Source organism: Pipra filicauda, unplaced genomic scaffold (assembly GCF_003945595.2).
Source record: "Pipra filicauda isolate LSUMZ 115617 unplaced genomic scaffold, ASM394559v2 scaffold11_size5308982_pilon, whole genome shotgun sequence".
NCBI classification, from domain to species: Eukaryota; Metazoa; Chordata; class Aves; order Passeriformes; family Pipridae; genus Pipra; species Pipra filicauda.
The window spans coordinates 5132048-5152794 of record NW_024103652.1 but is presented as its reverse complement, the minus strand read 5'-3'; the positions used below and the strand labels follow the sequence as shown (position 1 = coordinate 5152794).

At 42.2% G+C, this 20747-nt stretch overlaps 1 protein-coding gene across 2 annotated transcripts in view; it reads right to left on the bottom strand.

Annotated features, from left to right (window-relative positions):
• The window catches only part of ACO1 (aconitase 1), a 39136-nt gene extending 19113 nt beyond the window's left edge, over window positions 1-20023 (bottom strand). Inside the window, exons 1-4 of one of the 2 annotated variants that reach the window (XM_027748067.2) lie at window positions 19783-20023; window positions 6224-6344; window positions 4259-4427; window positions 1111-1248 (exon numbers count right to left, since the gene is read on the bottom strand). In XM_027748067.2, coding sequence (XP_027603868.1) covers window positions 1111-1248; window positions 4259-4427; window positions 6224-6320 — 404 coding nt within the window. In that variant the 5' untranslated portion in view covers window positions 6321-6344; window positions 19783-20023. Of the gene's footprint in view, window positions 1-1110; window positions 1249-4258; window positions 4428-6223; window positions 6345-19396; window positions 19481-19782 lie in introns of those variants that run through there. The other variant, XM_027748068.2, reaches the window with a different exon arrangement.
• Between the last annotated feature and the right edge of the window lie 724 nt (window positions 20024-20747).

The following is a 20747-nucleotide window of genomic DNA, read 5'->3' as shown; positions in this document are numbered from 1 at the left end:
TGGCAATTGATTTTTGACAGTTACATAAGTCAAAATTTTTTGGCTTTTTTCTCCCCTCTCAACTATGAAATGTCAACCATGAGAATTTCTATCTTTACTAGTCTACACTTAAAAAAAGTATGAAGAAAGCTATATTTGAAAACTGACAACATTCTTCTGAGCAGCAGGCTTTGCAGTATATTTCTGCCCAGAAGTTCAGTATGTTTATTTTAAATAAACCTCTAAACACTGAGAAAGGGTTCTTATGTTCTTTAATTTCCACCTCCCAGGAATTTTTTTCTTTGCAATGCTATTACTTAAGTGGCCAGCTTCAAAACTCCTTCCTCTGTAGGACAATAAATACAGTGTATTTTAGCAAGAAGGTAACTGCAGACAAAAAAGATGGAAGGGAACCATCATAAAACATGTAATTGCAGGATCTGTTTCGAAGATCAGTTCAGTAGGCCCATACTTATGTACCCTGGAGTGTAGAAGGACCTCCATGCAGAGGTCTTGTATTTCACTGTGGGTCTAGTGACTGCTAGTGAGTGTTTGTCTCTTTGTAGCATGGGGGGGACTTAAAAGCGTTATGTTCCTGCCCTGTGCTTAGAGGAGACACGATAAACAGCAGCTGAAGCTCTTCTGCTTGGAAGCACTGAAGCAGCAAGCAGCTCCTCAGAGCTGGGCCTATGGTAGCTTAGGTCTATTCTTAGAGAAGTAAAGAAGAAAGGAGACATTCACGTTTGTCCTTTCCAAAAAGCCCTACGGGGTCAAAAAAGTGCATGTGGAAAAAAAAGCTATTTCTGAGCAACTACTAATAATACAGTATTATTATGGAAAATTACAATCATCACAGGTCTGGGTTGAGCCTGTTTCTATTAACATTCTAGTTTCCATTAGTCCAGGCTTGTACTGCTAAGAGATGTGCCACAGAAAAAAGAAAATTCGCCCCCCTAAACCACAGCAACCAATACAACAATCTAACTTTAAGTTAGATTATATCACTTAGACTTCTTAAAGTCTAAGATGTTATAGTACAAATGTTAAGAATATCACCAGTGGAACTACCTTGATGATCAGTACGTTTTATTTACAACCACTAAGAAGTAAAGAGTAATTTTGTATCCTTACTGCCTGTTAAAATCAACCTGGATGGAGTGATCTATCACTAGATCAGCAGGACAGATAGGATTGATTTTTTCAGGGTCCCCGCCAAGTTTCTTCACAGCATCACGCATCGCAGCAAAGTCAACCACGGCAGGCACCCCGCTGAAACAGAGGATAAATAAGCATGGTGAAACAATTCGGAAAAGAGGGGGGAAAAAAACCCCAAACCAAACACAACTGAGATCCAGGAGATGCAGAACAGACACCTACTGTCACATGCAAAGCAAACCACAGCCATACCCTCAGTCTTGAGATCATTTCTCTGTGGAAGGGACCCTTAGGAAGACAAAGTCAGAAGAGCAATAGGGACAGAACTGTACCTATATCCTGAGCACTGCAAAAATAAAAAGCTAAACTCAAAATTCATCAAGTAACAGAAGCAGTTCTACATGCTTGGCTGAGAATTTGGAAATTTGTTCCTAGACAGCATTCCTTAGGGACCTTGAACTGGTTTCTCTTCTTTTGCTCTGTTCCCCTCTCTCCTCCCCAGTTTAAAAATGAAGAGGGAAAACAACAGTGTTATTTCTTTGATTCTTTGCTATGTTTATTTAGTTGATTTTAAGGCAAGAGTCATCTCTTCCAAGTTTTGCAAGGCACGGGAGAATCTTCTCTGTAACCTGTATGTTCCACACTTCAGGTGAAACTGGCAGAGCAGGGCATGAGATTTCCTAAGTTACAAAGGACTTGACTGCAAAACACCTTCACAGAATAACTGTATTTTCAGAAGTGGATTTAACTGTCCTGGCAGATCACTGGAAAACACAAAGGCAGAAATAAGGTGCACCATGCATTCCTACTAACAAATTCTTGTACTTATGACTGACAAAAGACCTTATATCACAAATGGCACTCAAACAGCTACAAGCCAACATTCATATTGTTATGAAGTGTCACATATCTTGTGACCATCCAGCAACCCCCTGAAATCCAAATAACTCAGAAAAAGGTTAACAGATCTTTTTGTCTCTGTTTGTATGTCTCATTCAACCAAAATGATTTTTAAATCCCTAAATTAAGCCTGCCTTCCTTCCTTCCTACGTGAGGTCAGTAAACTGTACAAAAGGTCAAAGTAATGCACCTGAGAGTCTCTCATTCATCCTCCATTTGCAACACATGTTTATTCATAAGCAAATAAGGAGTGAATAACCAGAACTTCTGGCCTTTCAACACCTGACTTACCTAAGAGATCACACACATTTCAATATTTATTTTAATGAAGCTTCTGATGCTTCGCAGCTTCTCACATTGTCAGCTTCTATTTAGGTATATTTTACCATGGTATTTTCAATCAACTTGGGAAACCTCTTACATATCTGCCTATCTGATTTTGCTGGCTGATGAGACAAAAAGAGTTCTCTGATGTGCACTCAAGGATCTGGCATCAGTCAGCAACCCACTGAAAACGCTACATTTTTGCAAGAGCAGCCCAAAGCAGTAAGAGTTTATGTTTTCAACTCTGACTATAAGGAAGCTATTACCATTTGAGCATACATCAGAAACAATGCAACAAGAACAGTAAAATCTTTGTAATTTCCACAGAATTTTACCTTGAAAATCCTGAATATTTACAAAAAATAAACAGCAAAAAGGGTCCACATTATCTAACCTTAACACAATTAACTGATATTGTTCAGCAATGTGAAGCAGTTTGACCTCCCAGGATATGCATATTACAAGGAAAATAGCAAATATTATGTAATGCTACCTAGGGGAATTTGGGGGAGGGCAGGGGTGGGAGGGAAGCAGTGGAAGAGTTATTTTGCCAGCTTATGAATGTTATACAACTGAAATGGAACAGACACAATGTCCATCTACAGTATTTAGAAGAACTCAGAAAAATTAGAGAATGATCCAAATAGGCAAATTAAATAATTCTAAACGAGAACAACTTGAATGTAATTGTATGGCTTTTGGAAAGTTGCCAAAGCTGCCTTATTCAAAAGATTCCTCAGAGGCCTGTCCAAGAGCTCATTTTTCAGGAATGCTGCTGCCCTGCATACTTCTAGGCAAATTTTTAAAACTCAGCAGAAGAGCAGGGGGCAAGAAAGAATTGCAGTAACAGAGGAAACAACGTTTACATGAAAGTTCAGCTTTCTCTGTTCTCCAGCTTTTCAAAGTGTTAACAACAGCCAGCAGGTGAAAAATAGCCAGGAAATCAGCACTTCTTTCAGTTGAGGTTTAGCCCCTTTTTCCTAATGTCTTTAGGAGCTGAGTTGTACTGGGTCTCTAGCACTTGGATAACCTCTACAAAAATGCCAAACAGAAGGTATGACAGCTAAGACCCTTTACTTCTGAGAAAGAAAATCAACTGGCAGCATAGCAGCACAGGGCTTACCATGGATGAACTAAACCGTTCCATAGAGTACGAAGGTACAAAGAACAGTCAACTTGCAAGTCAAATGCCGTATTAAAAATAGTTAGAAGTTATTGTTCAACCTGAAAATTGACTTTCCACATTTACCAAGGACTATTACATGATTATTACTGACACATGGGGGCTAAACACACTGCAATAACAAGTCCCAATTTTCAGAGTCCATTAGGTAGGAATCTCAGTTTGCACTTCTGGGAAAAACAGACATTCATTTTTTTAATAGCAGAGGAGTCTATAAAAATGTATTTGAAATAATACTGACTTGGAAGAGAAAGCAATGATGCGGGTTATAAATGAGAACTGAAAAGGGTAGAAAATCGAAAGCAAGAGATCCTGGGGAACCAAAAACAAACAAAAAACCAAACAACCAAAAAACACACACAAAAAATACAATACTCCCCTTCCCTTCAAACAACAAAACCTCTAAACTTTGGATTGCCTCATTTGGATGCAATCCAAATGCATTTGGATGCAATCCATCACATTTTCTTCCCCTCTGTTTTGAAGTTATGTAAAGATATTTATTTCTACATCCCAGAAGAGTTTCACTCAATGCTTTTACCCTGAGTGTCTGCCTCTTCAAATGCTGTCTGTAGCATGACATCAAGGAAACTTGAAAAAAGCTTTTCCGAATATCTCCCCGTTATTTTTTCCCTCAGCTCACCCCTCCACCCCAAGCTGAGCATTGCTGCACTCTCAAAAGCCCCCCTTCCGACCTTTGGAGAGCATCAAACTCACGTGAAGTCCTGCAGAATAACTCTTGCAGGCTTAAATGGCACTTCAACATTCTTGTGTTGCACCTCTTTCCAGTTGAGAATATTCTCAACATCTCCCTTCTTCACTAGGAACTCATCACAGTTACGGATTGCTGCTTCCAAGAGGATTCGAATAGAAAATGGCAGGCGTGCTGCATGGGGGAGAGGCAAGAAACAAATTCAGTTTTACCTTAAGGCATATGCCAGCAAGTGCAAAGTTCCATGCCTGGGGCAGACAGTTCTTCAAGTGCTGACCCCATATTTTCACAAGGCTTTATCCCAAATTATCAAATCCTCTTTTCTAGCCTCTGGCTTTGTCAGGAGGTCAGTACTAACTGACCTCTTCCTCTCAATTCTTTGAGTAGATTTATCACCTCAGCTCCTGTGAGACCATAGACATCTTTGCTGAAAGGACTTTTCCACAGCTTTTCCACCCTCCACAGCAACGCTACTTGGAAAACATGCTGTGCTCACCTTGTTTTTCTGCAGTTTCCTCTCATTCTTGCCACTGAACCAGACATACAAATGCACTAGAAAAACATAATTTTCTACCAGACATGTTGGAAAGCACAGCTTTAGTGGTCTATGCAGTCTCTTCTTCTCAAGAGATGGAAAATGAAACTGAATAGAAGTTAGACTGTGCATCTGTTAATCTATTTCAGATTAGACATATTTGTAGATGACACAAAATGCTATTGGAGCAGTACTGACAGCCTTACTACAAGCAATGGGTGTGAATTAAAAAAACACGAGTTACTCAAGACTTGCCCCCCTTGTCCACTATAATAATAGATGTTTGATTGCCTCTCAGAATATTTATATTTCAAAATCTCTTGAGAAGTTTGTCCCAACTTTCTACACAGGGGCCCTGAGACATAAAAGTCACTTAATCACAGTGAGACCTCATTACTGATATTATTAAAAAAAACCCCAAACAACTGCTATTCAGGATACAGTAATTCAGAATAATTTCAGTTGCTTTTGTTGTCGTTTTTTGTTTTGTTTTGGGGGTATTTGTTTGTTTGGGTTTTTGGCAGGTTATTGTTGCTGTTGTTGGTTTGGCTTTTTTACAAAATATTCTCCTGCCCTTCCCTGCCCCATTCTTCTGTTGCTAAGCTATTCCATCTTTCTGCTGGGTAGTGAGAATTGCATCTTTTTTTCTTTAAAGAATCTGGATTTTATCACTCTTGCAATCCCTGAATGGATCAATTGGTAATGCCATACATGTATTTATCTACTTCTTAAGACTCATCTCTGCTTTTCACACACCAAGTCTGACATTAATTGATTTCTCACTTACACACTATCTTAGCCTGTAATGGATATTTGTTGCTGACACTCAGAGAAAATGTTCTGCCTGTTGCTTCCTAAATTTTCCTTAATCACCTGTTTCCTTTTTGAAAGACCAAAACCATGTAACATAGACAGTTTTAAGCTATAGGTACCCCCTTTCTAACTCAGTGGCACAGACTGTAAAATTTTTACCAGTGCCACATGAAAGATCATGAAGTGTCAGAAGAACTAAAGAAAAAGCCTCCTCAGAAAGGATTCTCCTCAGAAAGGATTCTCTAACCAGCACTGTTTTTAAAGCTGAATTATCTTTCTGAATGATTCAGTCATATCAGTGTCAGATCCTTTCCAGCCTTTCACAGTAGCTCAGTAGTATATTAGAAAACTTGTGCTCTTAGTTTTGCCTAGCCCTCCTTATCCACTCAGGAAAAAAACAAGATTGCTGTGTGCACAGTATCTTGAGAAAATGTTACTGTGATCTTGCCAATACTTTCGTAGTTCTAAATTTATAGAAGTAAATTTTCCTCAAATTTTGTTTTAAAAAAATATCTTTTGAATTCATAGTTCTCTTCAGAGACCAAATATCATCTAATGTGGCAATACCTGTTCCAGTTCTGTTCAATGTAAACAAAATGTTTTCCTTATGTTGTCAACGTACCATATCTCACATCTCCCAATTTGCTCAGATTAAAGAACTTCTTCAGAGGCTGTTTTGGGTCCAGCGGCTCCACAATCTGTACAAACGGGTTGCTCATGGTTGTTCAAGACCCTTAGAATCCCTAAACAAATGAAAAAGCAAAGACATTTTCATTACGCGTGTCCTGCATACAAAGTACACGTCCCACAGTCCACAATGTATCTGTTCCAACTTTCAAAAAGGCAAAACGGTACAAAAAGACAATAAGGTACAAAAAGACAATAAGGTACTGTTAGTCATGCCCTTTTCACTACAAATATACATGCAACACTTCCTCAGAGACAAAAGCATCATGAAAATACGGATATACCACAGGTTTAGTATCACAGAAGCTTAACGTTGGAAATAACTTCTAAGATTTAGTCCAAGTGTTAACCCAGCACTATCATGTCCACCACTAAACCATGTCCCCAAGTGCCACATCAACACATCTGCTGAATACTTCCAAGGGTGGTGAATCCATCACTTCCCAGGGCAGCCTATTCCAAGTCCTGGAAGACATTTTTTCCTAATGCCTAATCTAAACCTCCCCTCGTGCAACTTGAAGCCATTTCTTCTCATCCCGTTGAGACCAACCCCACCTGGCTACGACCTCCTTTCAGGTTGTTGTAAAGAGCAATAAGGTCAGCCCTCAGCCTCCTTTTCTCCAGGCTAAACAACCCCAGCTCCTGCAGCTACTCCTCGTTAAGACTTGTGCTCCAGACCCTTCACCAGCTCCATTGCCCTTCTCTGGACATGATTTTACAAAGAGAGTTTAGTGTCTTCACTATTCTCTTCTTTTCACTGCTTCCAGACAGCTCTTTGTGCCTCTGTGATTCATGAGCCACCATGAGAAAATGGCCCCATTTCTTAAGTGGGTTGTGGTTCAACCCCAGGCAACTAAGCACCACACAGCCACTTCCTCACTCTCTCCTGGAGGGGTCAGGGAGGCAATCAGAACAGTAAGAGGTAGAAAACTCATGGGTTGAGATACAGACATTTTAATACATAAAGCTCTTGTCTCTGTGGAAGCCCTGCTCAGCAGCAGCAAAAGCATCCCTGTGATATCAACCCTGTTTCCAGTACAAATCTAAGCCACAGCCACATACTACCTACTAGGGAGAAAATTAACTGTATCCTAGCCAAAACTAGCAGAAGTGGCATTGATCTAAAGCTAAACAGACAGGCATTTGCATTCAAAATTAAAAACAATTAAACCAAAACAGAAAACACTATTGTTTTATTTGAGAAGAATTATTACAGACTAAGAATACAAACCCTATCAAATGAAAAAAAGGAACCCTCCTGATTTCAGAGATTTGTTAAGGTCACCACCAAAAAGAAAATTTAGGCAGACTCTATTGTAAACATGATTTTAGTTTGAGATATTTTGTCTTTTTTTTTTTTTTTTTTCGTGGCTATCCTAATGCCTTACTGGGTTAGAGCATTCTACTGGGACCTTTAGGGTCATTTAGGGTTCATTTCCAGAAGTTGAGATATTCCCAATATCAAGGCCAACTACCACAGAGGGGCCTAAATTCACTATACAAATATCTCTCAATCTCCAGAAAAGGTTAACTGCATGCAAACTGCCTAATGGAACAGTTCCTAGGACACGCTGAAGACTTGAACTCTGCCCAGGCCTCTTCTGAGAGCACTGGCTTAGGCCAACACATGCCAAGGATCAAGCTAATGATTTAACAGTAAGAAGAATTCTCTTGCAGTGTCTGGCAACATTCCCAGTCATGATTAAAATTTTTTTAGAAGAGAAATAATCAAAGGTCCGATTTCCAGATCTGTTGATGTTTTTCCACAGCACTGTTTCTGTCTTCATTCAAGTAACATTATCTTCCCTTGCCTCAGTTTAAAAAAAAAACAAACAAACAACAACAAAAAAGAAACCAAACACAACAAGGCATGAGAGACACATCCTTTGACAGGCTTTGGAGACTCGTGCAAAAAAGATGCACAAACAGATAAAGCAAGGTCAAAGAATGAATTAATTTATCTCACCAGCCAGTTTCATTGACTGTTCAGGAAACACTACTATATGGAATATATTTCTGGGGGATTTTTAAATTATTCCACTATTATTGAAATTAAAAATTCATATACTTTGAACACAACAACCAAGGAGAGATGGCAAAAATGATTACAAAGAAAGGTCCAGGGTGTAAAGCAGCAAGATACTATAAAAGAAAGGAAAAGTGATGGATATTTCTAGATAAAAAGCCAAATGGCCAGGGAAGTTGAAAGGCTGGCAAATGAACAGACTGCAAACATACACCCTCTCAAATGTATCACCTCACACGTTCCCATCCACAAATTATTTTCCAAGATTCCTCCTCCCAGCTTTGCAGATACTCATCCCGCACACAAGCCCATCAAGTTTTAGATGTCATGATCTTTAAATAGCATGGACCACTCAGCTATTCCTCTAAGAAAACTGTGCTTCTATGATTGAGCATGATCAAAATTAACTTCTTCCTTCCTTTCCTTGCCAGCTACGCTCCTGATGAGCTTTACTTTTTTGCCTCCGAGCTGAGAACATTAACTAATGCATATTCACTTCTTATGGGAAAGTCTAAGAGCAGCTGAAGATAGGAAATGTTCAAATATCCCCTAACAGATAAACCAGCAGATCATTACTTTGATATGACCATAATGAGTCCACTGTACTCAGTTCACATATTCTCATCCAAGTGTAAATTGCAGCTCTAACATTTCCCATCCATGTCTGAGCAAATCAAAATGTTATAACGCATTATCTGCATGTAAACATTTCTTTACCAGATATCACCCTCTCCCCTGAACAGAGCTCTTTTAGTACACAGTATGAAGTACCACAGTATAAACCTCCTCTCATCAACTGAATTACACAAAGAAGCCAAACTGTGGGCTGACCACAGCACGATCACATGTTCTTTTCACCTTCCTGGTCCCACTGATATGAACAACTCTATTACAAGCCTGGAAGCCATTCAGAAATACCTAGAAAGAGGTAAAGTCTCTAGAAAAATACCAACTAGCAGCATTGCTGTAGCAAATTTCACAGAGCCAGAGAAGCCTCAGTCACACCAACTACTACTTCCACACAGTAAATTGTAAACCAAGTGGCCACAGCACTGAACTCAAGCTGGTCATCTGCCAAAAAAGACGCCAAGGAGCAAGACTCTGCATACTGAGGATACAAAAATTTTTAAACCAATCATTGTGACAGATACAGATTAACTTTTTGATTAACTTGATACAGATTAACTTGTGATTGCAGCACAGAATATTTATTTTGCAGGCATCAAAATGTAAACATGCAAACAGGCTAGCACACAGAGAAGAAGACATCTGTCTGCCTGGGACTGGTGCAGTACACAGGGTCACACGTGTTGGCCATGGCCAGTGCATGAGCACAGTGCACATGACCTGGTCAGACATACCAAAACAAGCACTTGAACTTCTGCCCAACAACCTTAAAACTGTTTGAGCGGAGGTCACATCTGAAATTGTGCATTATCTGAACCTGAAAATGTGGAAGAGTGGCCCTCAGGAAGGCAGAATTCCTCTTAAGAAGTTTCTAATGACAACAGCCACCCACACAAATAGTGCTCATCCAGGCCTTGGAAAACAGTAGCTACTCTAGCCCAAGCAATTTCCCCTCTCCAGTTATCCAGACAGATGTTCTTTAGTGTTTGTACAATTCTTGACATAGCCCTAGGACTCCAGTGGTTTCAGCTGATTGAAAATGGTTCAACTGGGGAAAAAAAAAAGGAGCATCTCATTGCTGAAACCTTCTCAGAGGTTAAAGCACTTCTATAAAGTGCACCAGACACAACCTTTATTTTAGCTCTTGCTGTGCCTAATAATACCCACAATTCGGCTCATACTAATGCTGATCATCTTTAAATCTGTACTCCCTAACTATCAATATTGGGTTTCACTCACCTTGTTACATCAACACAATAGCTTATCACTGTGCTACCCAGCTCCATCTCTTGTCAGACTATTTCTCAATCAATCCAGATTGTATATCAGCTCATCGCTCTGTCTGATCATCAATCAGTCTGATTTCTGGCTTTCCTCTCTACCAGTTCCAATTCTCTCTCCCCCAGAGAAGCAACACTGCAGAAAGATTCTAACCATGAACATCAGGAGAAGCAAATTTATTTCAATGAGGTCATAACCTTCAAATTTCTCTGGAAACACGAGTTTTACATTGCAATACTCTCATAAAGCTTTTGCACTAACAAAATCTGTACGCAAAACATTCCTCACTTCATTGAGTGAGCCAGCAAACTCAGCTTTTACCACGAGAGCTCAGATATTTACTAGCACCAAAAGATCAGCGCAAAAAAGGCTGGCTGAACTGTCTGTGGGAATCTCTACTGTCCTGAAGACCATGATGATCATGACATAATAAACATGCACAAGCCCAAGGGGACAGAAGGAAAAAGGTGTTTGTCCATCCTCTTTCCTTGTCTTCTCTTCATAGTTAACTAAATCAAATACATTCAAAGCATATTGAAGTCTCACGTAGATCTCCACAAAAAAGATTAAAGTATGTAACTACGACTTTTTATTTTTTTAAAAAAGAACACTCACAGGAGACTTAAGTATATGTTTCATGTGCTGATTTCAAACCTTCAGCTGCTTTAACTTCTCTGAGTGTCCAATATAAACACAGCACTAGTCAAATCATAACAACATTGATTGGAAAAGGACTCGGCTCAGTTTAAAGCACATTCTTGATTGACTGTGGCCCCTAAACTCTACTTCAGACCCTTTCAAAAGCAGTTGTGTGACTTGGATCAATGATAACAAACAAAATTTTACTGAAATTAATGGAATTGAGAAAGCATGCTTATATATCCTGTAATTTTGCACTTGCAGAAATTATCTCACAAAGACTGCAGAGGGAAAAAATTTGCTGTTTAGCCTCTCACTATACCCCAGAAAAAAATCTGAAAACCGTTCTAGACATCACTTCAACATACTATTCTACTCTCTTTAGAGTTGAAGCTGAAACTTAATACAGCTAACCAGGCTAAAAGAAACTATCTCTTTCACACCACAAAAAAAAAAAAAAAAGATTATTTTTTAAAAACATAACTGCTCTTATATTCATTTGTTGTAACCAGATCAATACCAGCAACAATACTGGTTTGGGTTTTTTTAGGGATATCAGAGCACCCTACTTATCTCTCGCTACCCATAAAAAGAGAGAACTGTAGCACACAGAGTACTTTCCTGCTAAAATACGTGCTGACAGTAAATCATTCTCTTTCTGTAGTACATGACACAAATGTTTACAAAAGACTCCCGATTAGAAATAATCACATTTATTACATAAGTTCCTGAGGACAAACTAAGGACATGGATTTATTTTGTTTGACCTGCACAAAGTAAAAAAGGAAAGAAAAAGATTCTAGATCAGATGACTTCCTTCAAGCTTCAGGCCATAAAGGAGGAACAGAACAGGCACAGTTATCCAGCATTTTAGTACAGACATATTAATCTCACTTGGTGTGATAAACTGAGAAAATGATTCGGGCTAATTAAAAGAAAAACAGTGTAAGGTCAATATGACCTGGAGAGAGAAAAGAAAAACAAATCATAAAACTTAATTGGGCCCCTATAAAGACATACAACAAGTTACCACCCTTTTATCTTGTGTAAGACTTATAGTGAAAGAGTTTTGTTTAGTTAGCTGGATAATAGCACCTTTCTTAAAAATTTATAACCTTGTATAGATAACAAGCAAACATCTGCTGAATGTCTGACTTGACAATATATTATGGATGCTTAGGAAAAAAATTAGGGAAAGAAAAGTGGAATTTGAAGTTAATTTGGCTAATTCAGTTAGGGATAACAAAAAGTCCTTTTATAAATACATTAATAGCAAAAGAAGGGGCAAGGAAAACCTCAATTCTCTGTTGGACTTGGAGGGAAATATAGTTAACAAAGATAAGGAGAAGGCTGAGGTACTTAACACCTACTTTGCCTCAGTTTTTAGCAGTAAGACAGGCCCTCAGAACAACTGGCCTCTAGAGCAGATAGACAGAGACAGAGAGCTGAATAGCCCTCCTGTATTCCAGGAGGATGTAGTTAGCAACTTACTGAGCCAGCTGGATCCTAACAAGTCTATGGGACCAGACGGGATCCATCCCAGGGTGATGAGGGAGCTGGCAGAAGAGCTTGCCAAACCGCTCTCCATCATCTTCCAACAGTCCTGGCTCTCTGGGAAGGTCCCAGATGATTGGAGGTTGGCGAATGTCACCCCAATCCACAAAAAAGGCTGCAAGCAGGACCCTGGCAACTACAGGCCTGTCAGCCTGACCTCGGTGCCTGGCAGGGTTATGGAGCAGATCATCCTGAGTGCAATCACACAGCACCTTCAGGATGGACAAGGGATTAGACCCAGCCAGCACGGGTTTAGGAGGGGCAGGTCCTGTCTGACCAACCTGATCTCTTTTTACGATCAGGTGACCCACCTGGTGGATGAGGGGAAGGCTGTGGATGTGGTCTATCTAGACTTCAGCAAGGCCTTTGACACTGTCTCCCATAATATACTCCTGGAAAAGCTGGTAGCCCATGGCTTGGACAAGTGTACCCTCTCCTGGATTAGGAGCTGGCTGGAGGGTCGGGCCCAGAGAGTGCTGGTGAATGGAGCTGCATCCAGCTGGCAGCCGGTCACCAGTGGTGTTCCCCAGGGGTCTGTGTTGGGTCCAGTCCTGTTTAATATCTTTATTGATGATTTAGATGAGGGGATTGAGTCCATCATCAGCAAATTTGCTGATGACACCAAACTGGGAGGGAGTGTCGACCTGCTGGAAGGCAGGAGGGCTCTGCAGAGGGATCTGGATAGACTTGAGAGATGGGCTGATTCCAATGGGATGAAGTTCAATAAAGCCAAGTGCCGGGTCCTGCACTTTGGCCACAACAACCCCCTGCAGCGCTACAGGCTGGGCACAGAGTGGCTGGAAAGCAGCCAGGCAGAAAGGGACCTGGGGGTACTAATTGACAGGAAGCTCAACATGAGCCAACAGTGTGCCCAGGTGGCCAAGAAGGCCAATGGGATCTTGTCCTGTATCAAAAATAGCGTGGCCAGCAGGAGCAGGGAAGTGATCCTTCCCCTGTACTCTGCGTTGGTGAGGCCACACCTTGAGTATTGTGTTCAGTTCTGGGCCCCTCAGTTCAGAAAGGATATTGAGGTGCTGGAGCGGGTCCAGAGAAGAGCAACAAGGCTGGTGAAGGGACTGGAGCATAAGTCCTATGGGGAGAGGCTGAGGGAGCTGGGGTTGTTTAGCCTGGAGAAGAGGAGGCTCAGAGGTGACCTCATCACCGTCTATAACTACCTGAAGGGAAGTTCTAGCCAGGTGGGGGTTGGTCTCTTCTCTCAGGCACTCAGCAATAGGACAAGGGGGCACGGGCTTAAGCTCCGCCAGGGGAAATTTAAGTTGGATATCAGGAGAAAATTCTTTACAGAGAGAGTAATCAGGCATTGGAATGGGCTGCCCGGAGAGGTGGTGGATTCACCATCCCTGGAGATTTTTAAACGCAGATTGGACGTGGCACTGAGTGCCATGATCTAGTAAATGGACTGGATTTGGACCAAGGGTTGGACTCGATGATCTCGGAGGTCTTTTCCAACCCAATCGATTCTATGATTCTATGATTCTATGATAATATTCTTGTTTAAGAAAAACATCTGTTGAATGTCTGACTTAACAATGTGTAATGTTTTTGCTTATGTATAATGAATATTCATGAATCAGCTGGAAATAAATGTAGAACAACTGTCTTCTTTGGGTGTGACAGGCGTTGGGAGTTGTTGAAACCCCTGCCTGATCACCCACCTCTGAATTTGCTTTTATCATATAATAAATTCTAATTGGAAATCACCCGACTCTGGGTTTCTATTTATCACATTTGGGGAAAGGCAACATGTTCAACTGCCTTTTCTATTCCATCTTTGGTTTCTTAGTTGCTGTCTTTCAAATTATGAGAGGGTGCCTACATTATTACCAGGAAGAGGTTAATTTTAAACACTTCTTCATAAAACTAAACTCCTAATAGCTTAACTAAAACAGATTTCAAGTAGTCAATGCTCTTTTTCCTGAAATGTGAGTAAATTCTTGACCACTACTGGGAAGCGCACACTCAGCAAAGAAGCAGTTTGATTTGAACACTCTACCAGACACTAGAAATGCTAAAAAAGTTACACTCAGCCAAAGAAAAGATGGTATTTTATCAGTCATCAAGAAAAAGGGGAAGGCTCAGACTTGCTGGTACTTGCAGGAAACTTGGGAAGAAATATGACAAAATATGATGTTTCTGTGCTGAAGCTTCCAATTGAAAACTGGGAAAACAAGAGGTGAGCTGGTAGGACTGCCTGGTGATAAGGCAGAGGACATATGGAACATTTTCCACTCATCCTGAATCTGATCTTACCACTTTCCATTGCAACTATCATTCCTACTCCCTCAAGTTGCTTCCTTCAGTTTTGTCCACCCATTGTGTGTATGTATGTATACGTATCTGCACTTAGCTGCCAAGTATGCAACAAGCACCTCCAAAAAGCAAAAAGTAAAAAGTAACTAAGAAAATCTAAAGGAAGCTGCAGCAGAGCAGTGGGTTACTGAGCTGTAAATTCATCATCACAATATTGAGCATGCACTTCGTGACACTACTAGCAGTTACATATATCTGAACAGCACTTGTCAAATTAAGGGCTATTGCTCAGTTCCCCTGAGCCTCTAAAACTTCTCATGGTTTCACATTCTACTCAGCAATGGGCCTTCATTAAAAATAATGACTGATGACTACTTCCAGTTTACAGAGGTTTCAAATGGTTTAGCCATGAACAAAGATCTAGCAGGTCTGGCATGTAGGAACTTCTGTTCTATTGGAATTGCAGCATGCTCTGTGTATGCCTACCTTCCCTGAAAACCAAGGAAGGAAAATACACAGGTTAAGCATGTTGACAGAAGTCTGCATTTTTGATATGGAAAGGCAACCTCTCCAATACTACTCAGATGTCTGCAGGAATAAAATTTTGGTAAGTAAATCCATCCATAATTCAGTTCAGTTGGGGAAAAAAACCCTAATAAATATATTTGTATATTTGTAGAAAATATTTTTAGTTTAAATATCCAAGTTGCCTAAGAAAAATGCTTCTGTTACCCAGGGGAAATGTACCGACGGACCAATGTACCAATGGACAAAGACAACACAACAAAAACCCCCACCCACCAAAAAATGGAAAAAAACCCCACCAAAAAGCCACGAAAACCCTAAACCCACACATAGACTTCAACACCACTACTAGAACAGGTAGAGTCTTGTTTTATAAAATTATAAAATGCTATAATTACTTCTGGATGTGCAAAGAACAGATGAGTGCAACTACCGTTGCAATAAACACAGGTTTCTTGTGATTCAGAGAAGCTCTTACTGTTTAACACTTTACCTGTGACAGGTGAGGCCACTATGCAAAAAATATACACTGTTGTATTGCTGTCAACAGTCAGTGATGAGATTTCGGTGCTAACAGAGATCGGAGAAAGAATCTTTGTGTTTTTTCATTACATGTAGATCATTACATGTAGATCCTTAAAAAGAAGTCCTTTAACAATATGATGACTGAGCAACTGTTCTGCTAGTATAAACTACACCATTATTCCACACTGGAAGAAAATGCAGTAATACATAAAGGAGGTTTTTTTAAACAATCTCTAGGCAAAGTTTCAGGGAGCCCATTTCAACTCTAATGTTCAAGAGGAACTCAGTCACTCACACTGAAGAAACAGGGCTGCAGACTTTACTTCTTTCTGCTGATAGCCAAAACTGCAATGCTGAAATACTTATTTATTCAGAGTGATAATGCGCAACACTTCCAATGCACTGGACAGGCTACTTACTAATTGCATATTCCTGTAATTCATGTATTTCACAGGCTGTCATAAGCACTTTGACAATTTCACTTTGTTAGCAGTGCTATATTGCACATGTAGGGACTGAAAATTCAATTCAGAGATCAAGCTTGTAAAATGAAACCTTTAGGTCTTAAAGTAACTCCAGCTCCAAGCAAGCTGGAAGTTTAGATGCATGCCCAGTTCCAAGATGTAGATATTAAACTCATGTAAGTCATCCCTCCAGAAAGCCAAACGCTACCTCCTCCCTCACTTTAGCAGTTACTGTGCACTTATGGCTTAGAGGGACAGTCAAAACACTGCTATAGATCTCACCATGCTTTTGGTAACCTAGGCAAGCACACATGCCTAGTATCCTCGACAGCCTCTGGAATGCAATCTAGTCTTAACAAAATCCAGATCATAATTAAGGAGGTGTAAGTGTTAAGGGGGTGCTGTGTCAGCAGACTCACCACTGAGTGTCCCAGTTAAAAAGCAGAGATTAATTTTCCTTTTTGCTGCAGAAAAATGAGCAGTGGTATGCCTGAGAATACAGGGAACCTTATCTGGAGACTACCAACATCGAAAAATGAAGCCTTGAAGGTTTTTTCCCTCTTCCTGAAAGGGTAACTTTGAACTTTAACCTACTTCCTATCTCTGTACAAACTTGCTCCTCTTTTACCCTATGTTAGTAGCCTCAGACTGTTCAATAACAACTATGCAGCTTGGACCAGTTTTAACAAAGAACTAGCTTTCAGTGTTAGTTAAAAAAAACAACAAACAAACAACAGAAACAGCATGGAAGCAACTGCAAGAAATTTGGAATACAGAGAGTGCTACAACGGTGTACAAAGGTTTGCTCTGAAATTTGGGTTCAATTTCAGCAGGCAGATTAAAAGACATCTCAGCATTGGTCTGTTAGTTTCAAAAGACTCACGTGAAGGGTGAAGAAACACTGCAGAGGTGCATAGGAAGGGGAAACAAAAGGCGAGTATTGTGAATCAGCTCTCTACTCATGCCATTACCATTACACCAGCTCTGCGAACTACTGTCCCTGCACCTTTAAAACTCCTTTTTCTGTAGCTTGCCATATGAACTGTTTCAAAGCTATCAGAGATATGCAGGTAGAAGGAGTCTTTTCAGGATAAAGAACTGATGAGGGGATGTATGAAATGGTATGACATTGTGGGGAAGAAGTCCTAACTTTTCACACCGTTTCAAGACAAATTGTGAATTTGTGGTCTGGAAATACAGATAATTTTCTCACACCAAAAACTGTAGCTTTCAATCTCAGTAGCTATTGAACTATTCACACTAGACGAATTCAGCTTTCAAACACCAATGGCTTCAGTCTATGAGCCAAACAAGCGTGTATCTGATACAATTTCATAAATTCAAAGTAGCTGTTAGCAGGGTTTACTGGCCAGGCTCCATGAGGAGGCAAATTAAGTTTCCAAAAAACACTTTTAATTCAACCTTTTGTGGAGCAGTTTTCACACAAAAAAGATAGAGGGAAAAAACCCCAAACAACGAAAACTAAACACCCCCTTTCACAAGTCCTGACCCTACAAATGTGGGATGTCCCAGTTCCTCCAAGGAAGCACCACATACATAGAGAAAATCTTTTGAACTAACCAATCCCTAAGGCAGGACTGAAGGCAAGAACCCTGAAAAAAATCTTACCTCCTTTTCACACAAACGGAGCAGACTCTCTGCCTCCTCTGTATTTAAAAAGATGGAAAGGAACCACTCTTCAAATCATATCTTTCCAGTTAGTTTAAGTGGATTGTTACTGCAAGGAGGGAGAAAATTTCCAGCTCTTAAATGGTAAAATCCTACTGTGACAGTCTACGTTGGAAAACACTTAGTGAAAGAGATTTGCTGCACTTCTTACTGTTCAAATATGGTTTCTTCTCTAATTTTCTACATTTATTGTTTCAGCTCTTCCATCATTAGTATAAAAACTTCATTGAATAGTATCAAAGTCAGAGTGTATCATCCTTGGGCCAAAAGGAACCAGAGAGAAAAAAAGATGCTAAATTACAAATGTGATATGACAAAAAAATGCAGCTTGAAAGCCCTACAGTTTTTTCAGTTCAGCAGTAGTCTGCATGATATAGTCTGCAAAGCACAGCTTAATGATCAGACTTCTTCATACATACGTATATTTCTGGCTTCTTCAGGCATTTCCTCTATCTTACAAGATTCAAGATAAGTAAAGTATTGATAATTTTTCAAATAATTCCTCTCACACCATACAGATCCTGGAGGGCACAAGAATCAGCTGCATTTCCCACTCTGTGTCCATCACATTCCTCTTACTTTCTTTGAAGCAGTAACAATCCCCAGAAGTTTATTAGGACATTCTGATGGAGCACAATCACTTTTAAGCAAAGCAATACTAAATAAACATTCCAGTGTTAATATTTCTCTGTGGTGGTCTTCCTTTACTTAAGTATTGTGGATTGATAGAGCTAGTCTGAACAATAGCAACAGCACTGAGTGCTCAGAGATATTAATTCAATTCCAATTGTTTGGAGAGAGAATCCTCTGTTTTAGACCAAGTTTCCTGCTGATACTAAAGAATATCGAAGTCCAGACCTCTCCGTCTTCCTCCTCCCCCCACCCCCACCTACAATAGCTTTAGGGGTGGAAACTAAATAGCAAAGTACAACTTTCAGTTAAAAAATAAAACGGAACCATGGTGGTGTTATGAAACATGGCAATGTGGTGAAAGATACACGGGACCAATCCAAACATATACCTGATCCCGATTCTGAAACGAGGCATCTCCACAGCCACAGTCCTCAGTCAGGTTAGACTAGAAGGCAAATAGCTGCAATCTGGGCTACAACCTCCATAGCTGTTATGGAGCACCTGCACCTGCTGTCTGTACCATGAATCTGTACCAAAACAGACGATTTTGTCTCCTAAAATACTTAAAACCTGACACTTTCCAGGCTTCACTTTCCAATAAGTTTCTTCCATGCCTTCCCTGTCTCACTTACGTTGCAGATCTATTGGGGTTTCTGCAACATAGCAGGGTTGCTGTGTGCCTTCTACGTACGCTATGCACTATCCTCTACTACTTAGATACTACTGAAATACCAACAGACAAGGTTCGAGTTGTTCCAGCAGGAAAATTCACTCAGATGAGGGCAGAGCAGCACAACTTCTCTTCCACGCCCGCTCATCTCATCAAGCTACACCTACTCCTCGCTTTCCGCTCTGCCAAAGCCGATCCCGGTACCTGTGTGAGCCGGCCCAAAGCCGGGCGTTGGAGAGACCCGACTTCTGCCGGCCGGGGCCCGGAGCCGCGGGGGCCCACGCAGCTGCTGCTGCCGCCTCTCCGAGATGGTGCCTCAGGGGCCGCTCCGCCTTCCCCCCGCAGAACATAGCGACCCTTTCCAGCGCCCGCCGCGGGAGCCGCCGGGCCCTGCCAGCCGCCGGTCCCCGCCCTCCGCCCGGGCCCGCACCCGGCCCCGCACCCGGCCCCGCTCTGCCCCGAGGGGCGCCCCCTCCCCGCCACCTCTCTCCGGGACCGCCGGGCAATGGGGGGCCGGGGACGCGGCTCCCAGGCGCCCGAGCCGCCGGCACCGGGCGGGAGCGCAGCGGGGCGGCCGGGCCCGCACTCACCGGGAGCGAGGAGCACCAGACCGCCGCCGCTCGCCGTCAGGGGCCGCCGGGCGCAGGCAGGGAAGGGGCGGTGGCGCGCGGGCCCCGCCCCGCGCCCCAAGGCCGGAGCCGCGGCGGGATGGCCGCCAGCCGGAGCGGGAGGCGGGAAGCGAGGGAGGGCAGCCAGTCAGCCAGCCAGCCAGCCAGTCAGCCGGACGGCGGGGGCGCGGAGCGGGCGGGCTTCCCCTTCCTGCCCGCAGCCCTGGCCCCGGCTCGCCCCTCAGCGGGCCGCTGCCTTCCTCGACCGGCGCCCCTCCCTGGATGTGGGAGGAGGAGAGGAAGAGCTGTCAGTGCAGAGGGCAGGGTGGGCAGGGGGGTGGCACCGAGGTCAAGGTCAGATCTGCTGCGGGCAGAGCCACCTCAGGGACGGGCGCTGTAACGTGGGCTGCGGGGCGCGGGCTGTGCTGTTCCGTGTGCGGGCTGCGGTGTGCAGGAGGTGCCACATACTCTGAGCCCGTGAGCTTGCTCTGGCTTCAGAGTCCAGGGGTCAGAGAGTCACAGAGTATGCTGAGTTGGAAGGGACTGACAAGGGTCATTGTCTCCTGGCCCTGCACAAGACTGTTCCCAGGAGTCATTGCCCGAGATCTTTGTCCAAATGCTTCTTGAACTCTGTCAGGCTTGGTGCTGTGACCACTTCCCTGGGGAGGCTGTTCCAGCACCCAACCACCCTCTGGGTGAAGAACCTCTTTCTAATATCCAACCTAAACCTCCCCTGGCACAACTTCAGGCCATTTCCTCAGGTTCTGCCACTGGTCACCAGAGAGGAGATCAGTGTCTGCCTCTCCTCTTCCTTTCACAACAAAGTTGTAGACCGTGATGAGGTCTCCCCTCAATCTTCTCCAGGCTGAACAGACCAAGTGACCTCAGCCACTCCTCATATGGCCTGGGCCTGAAAGACAACAGGCGTTGCTCAGGACACTGTCTGA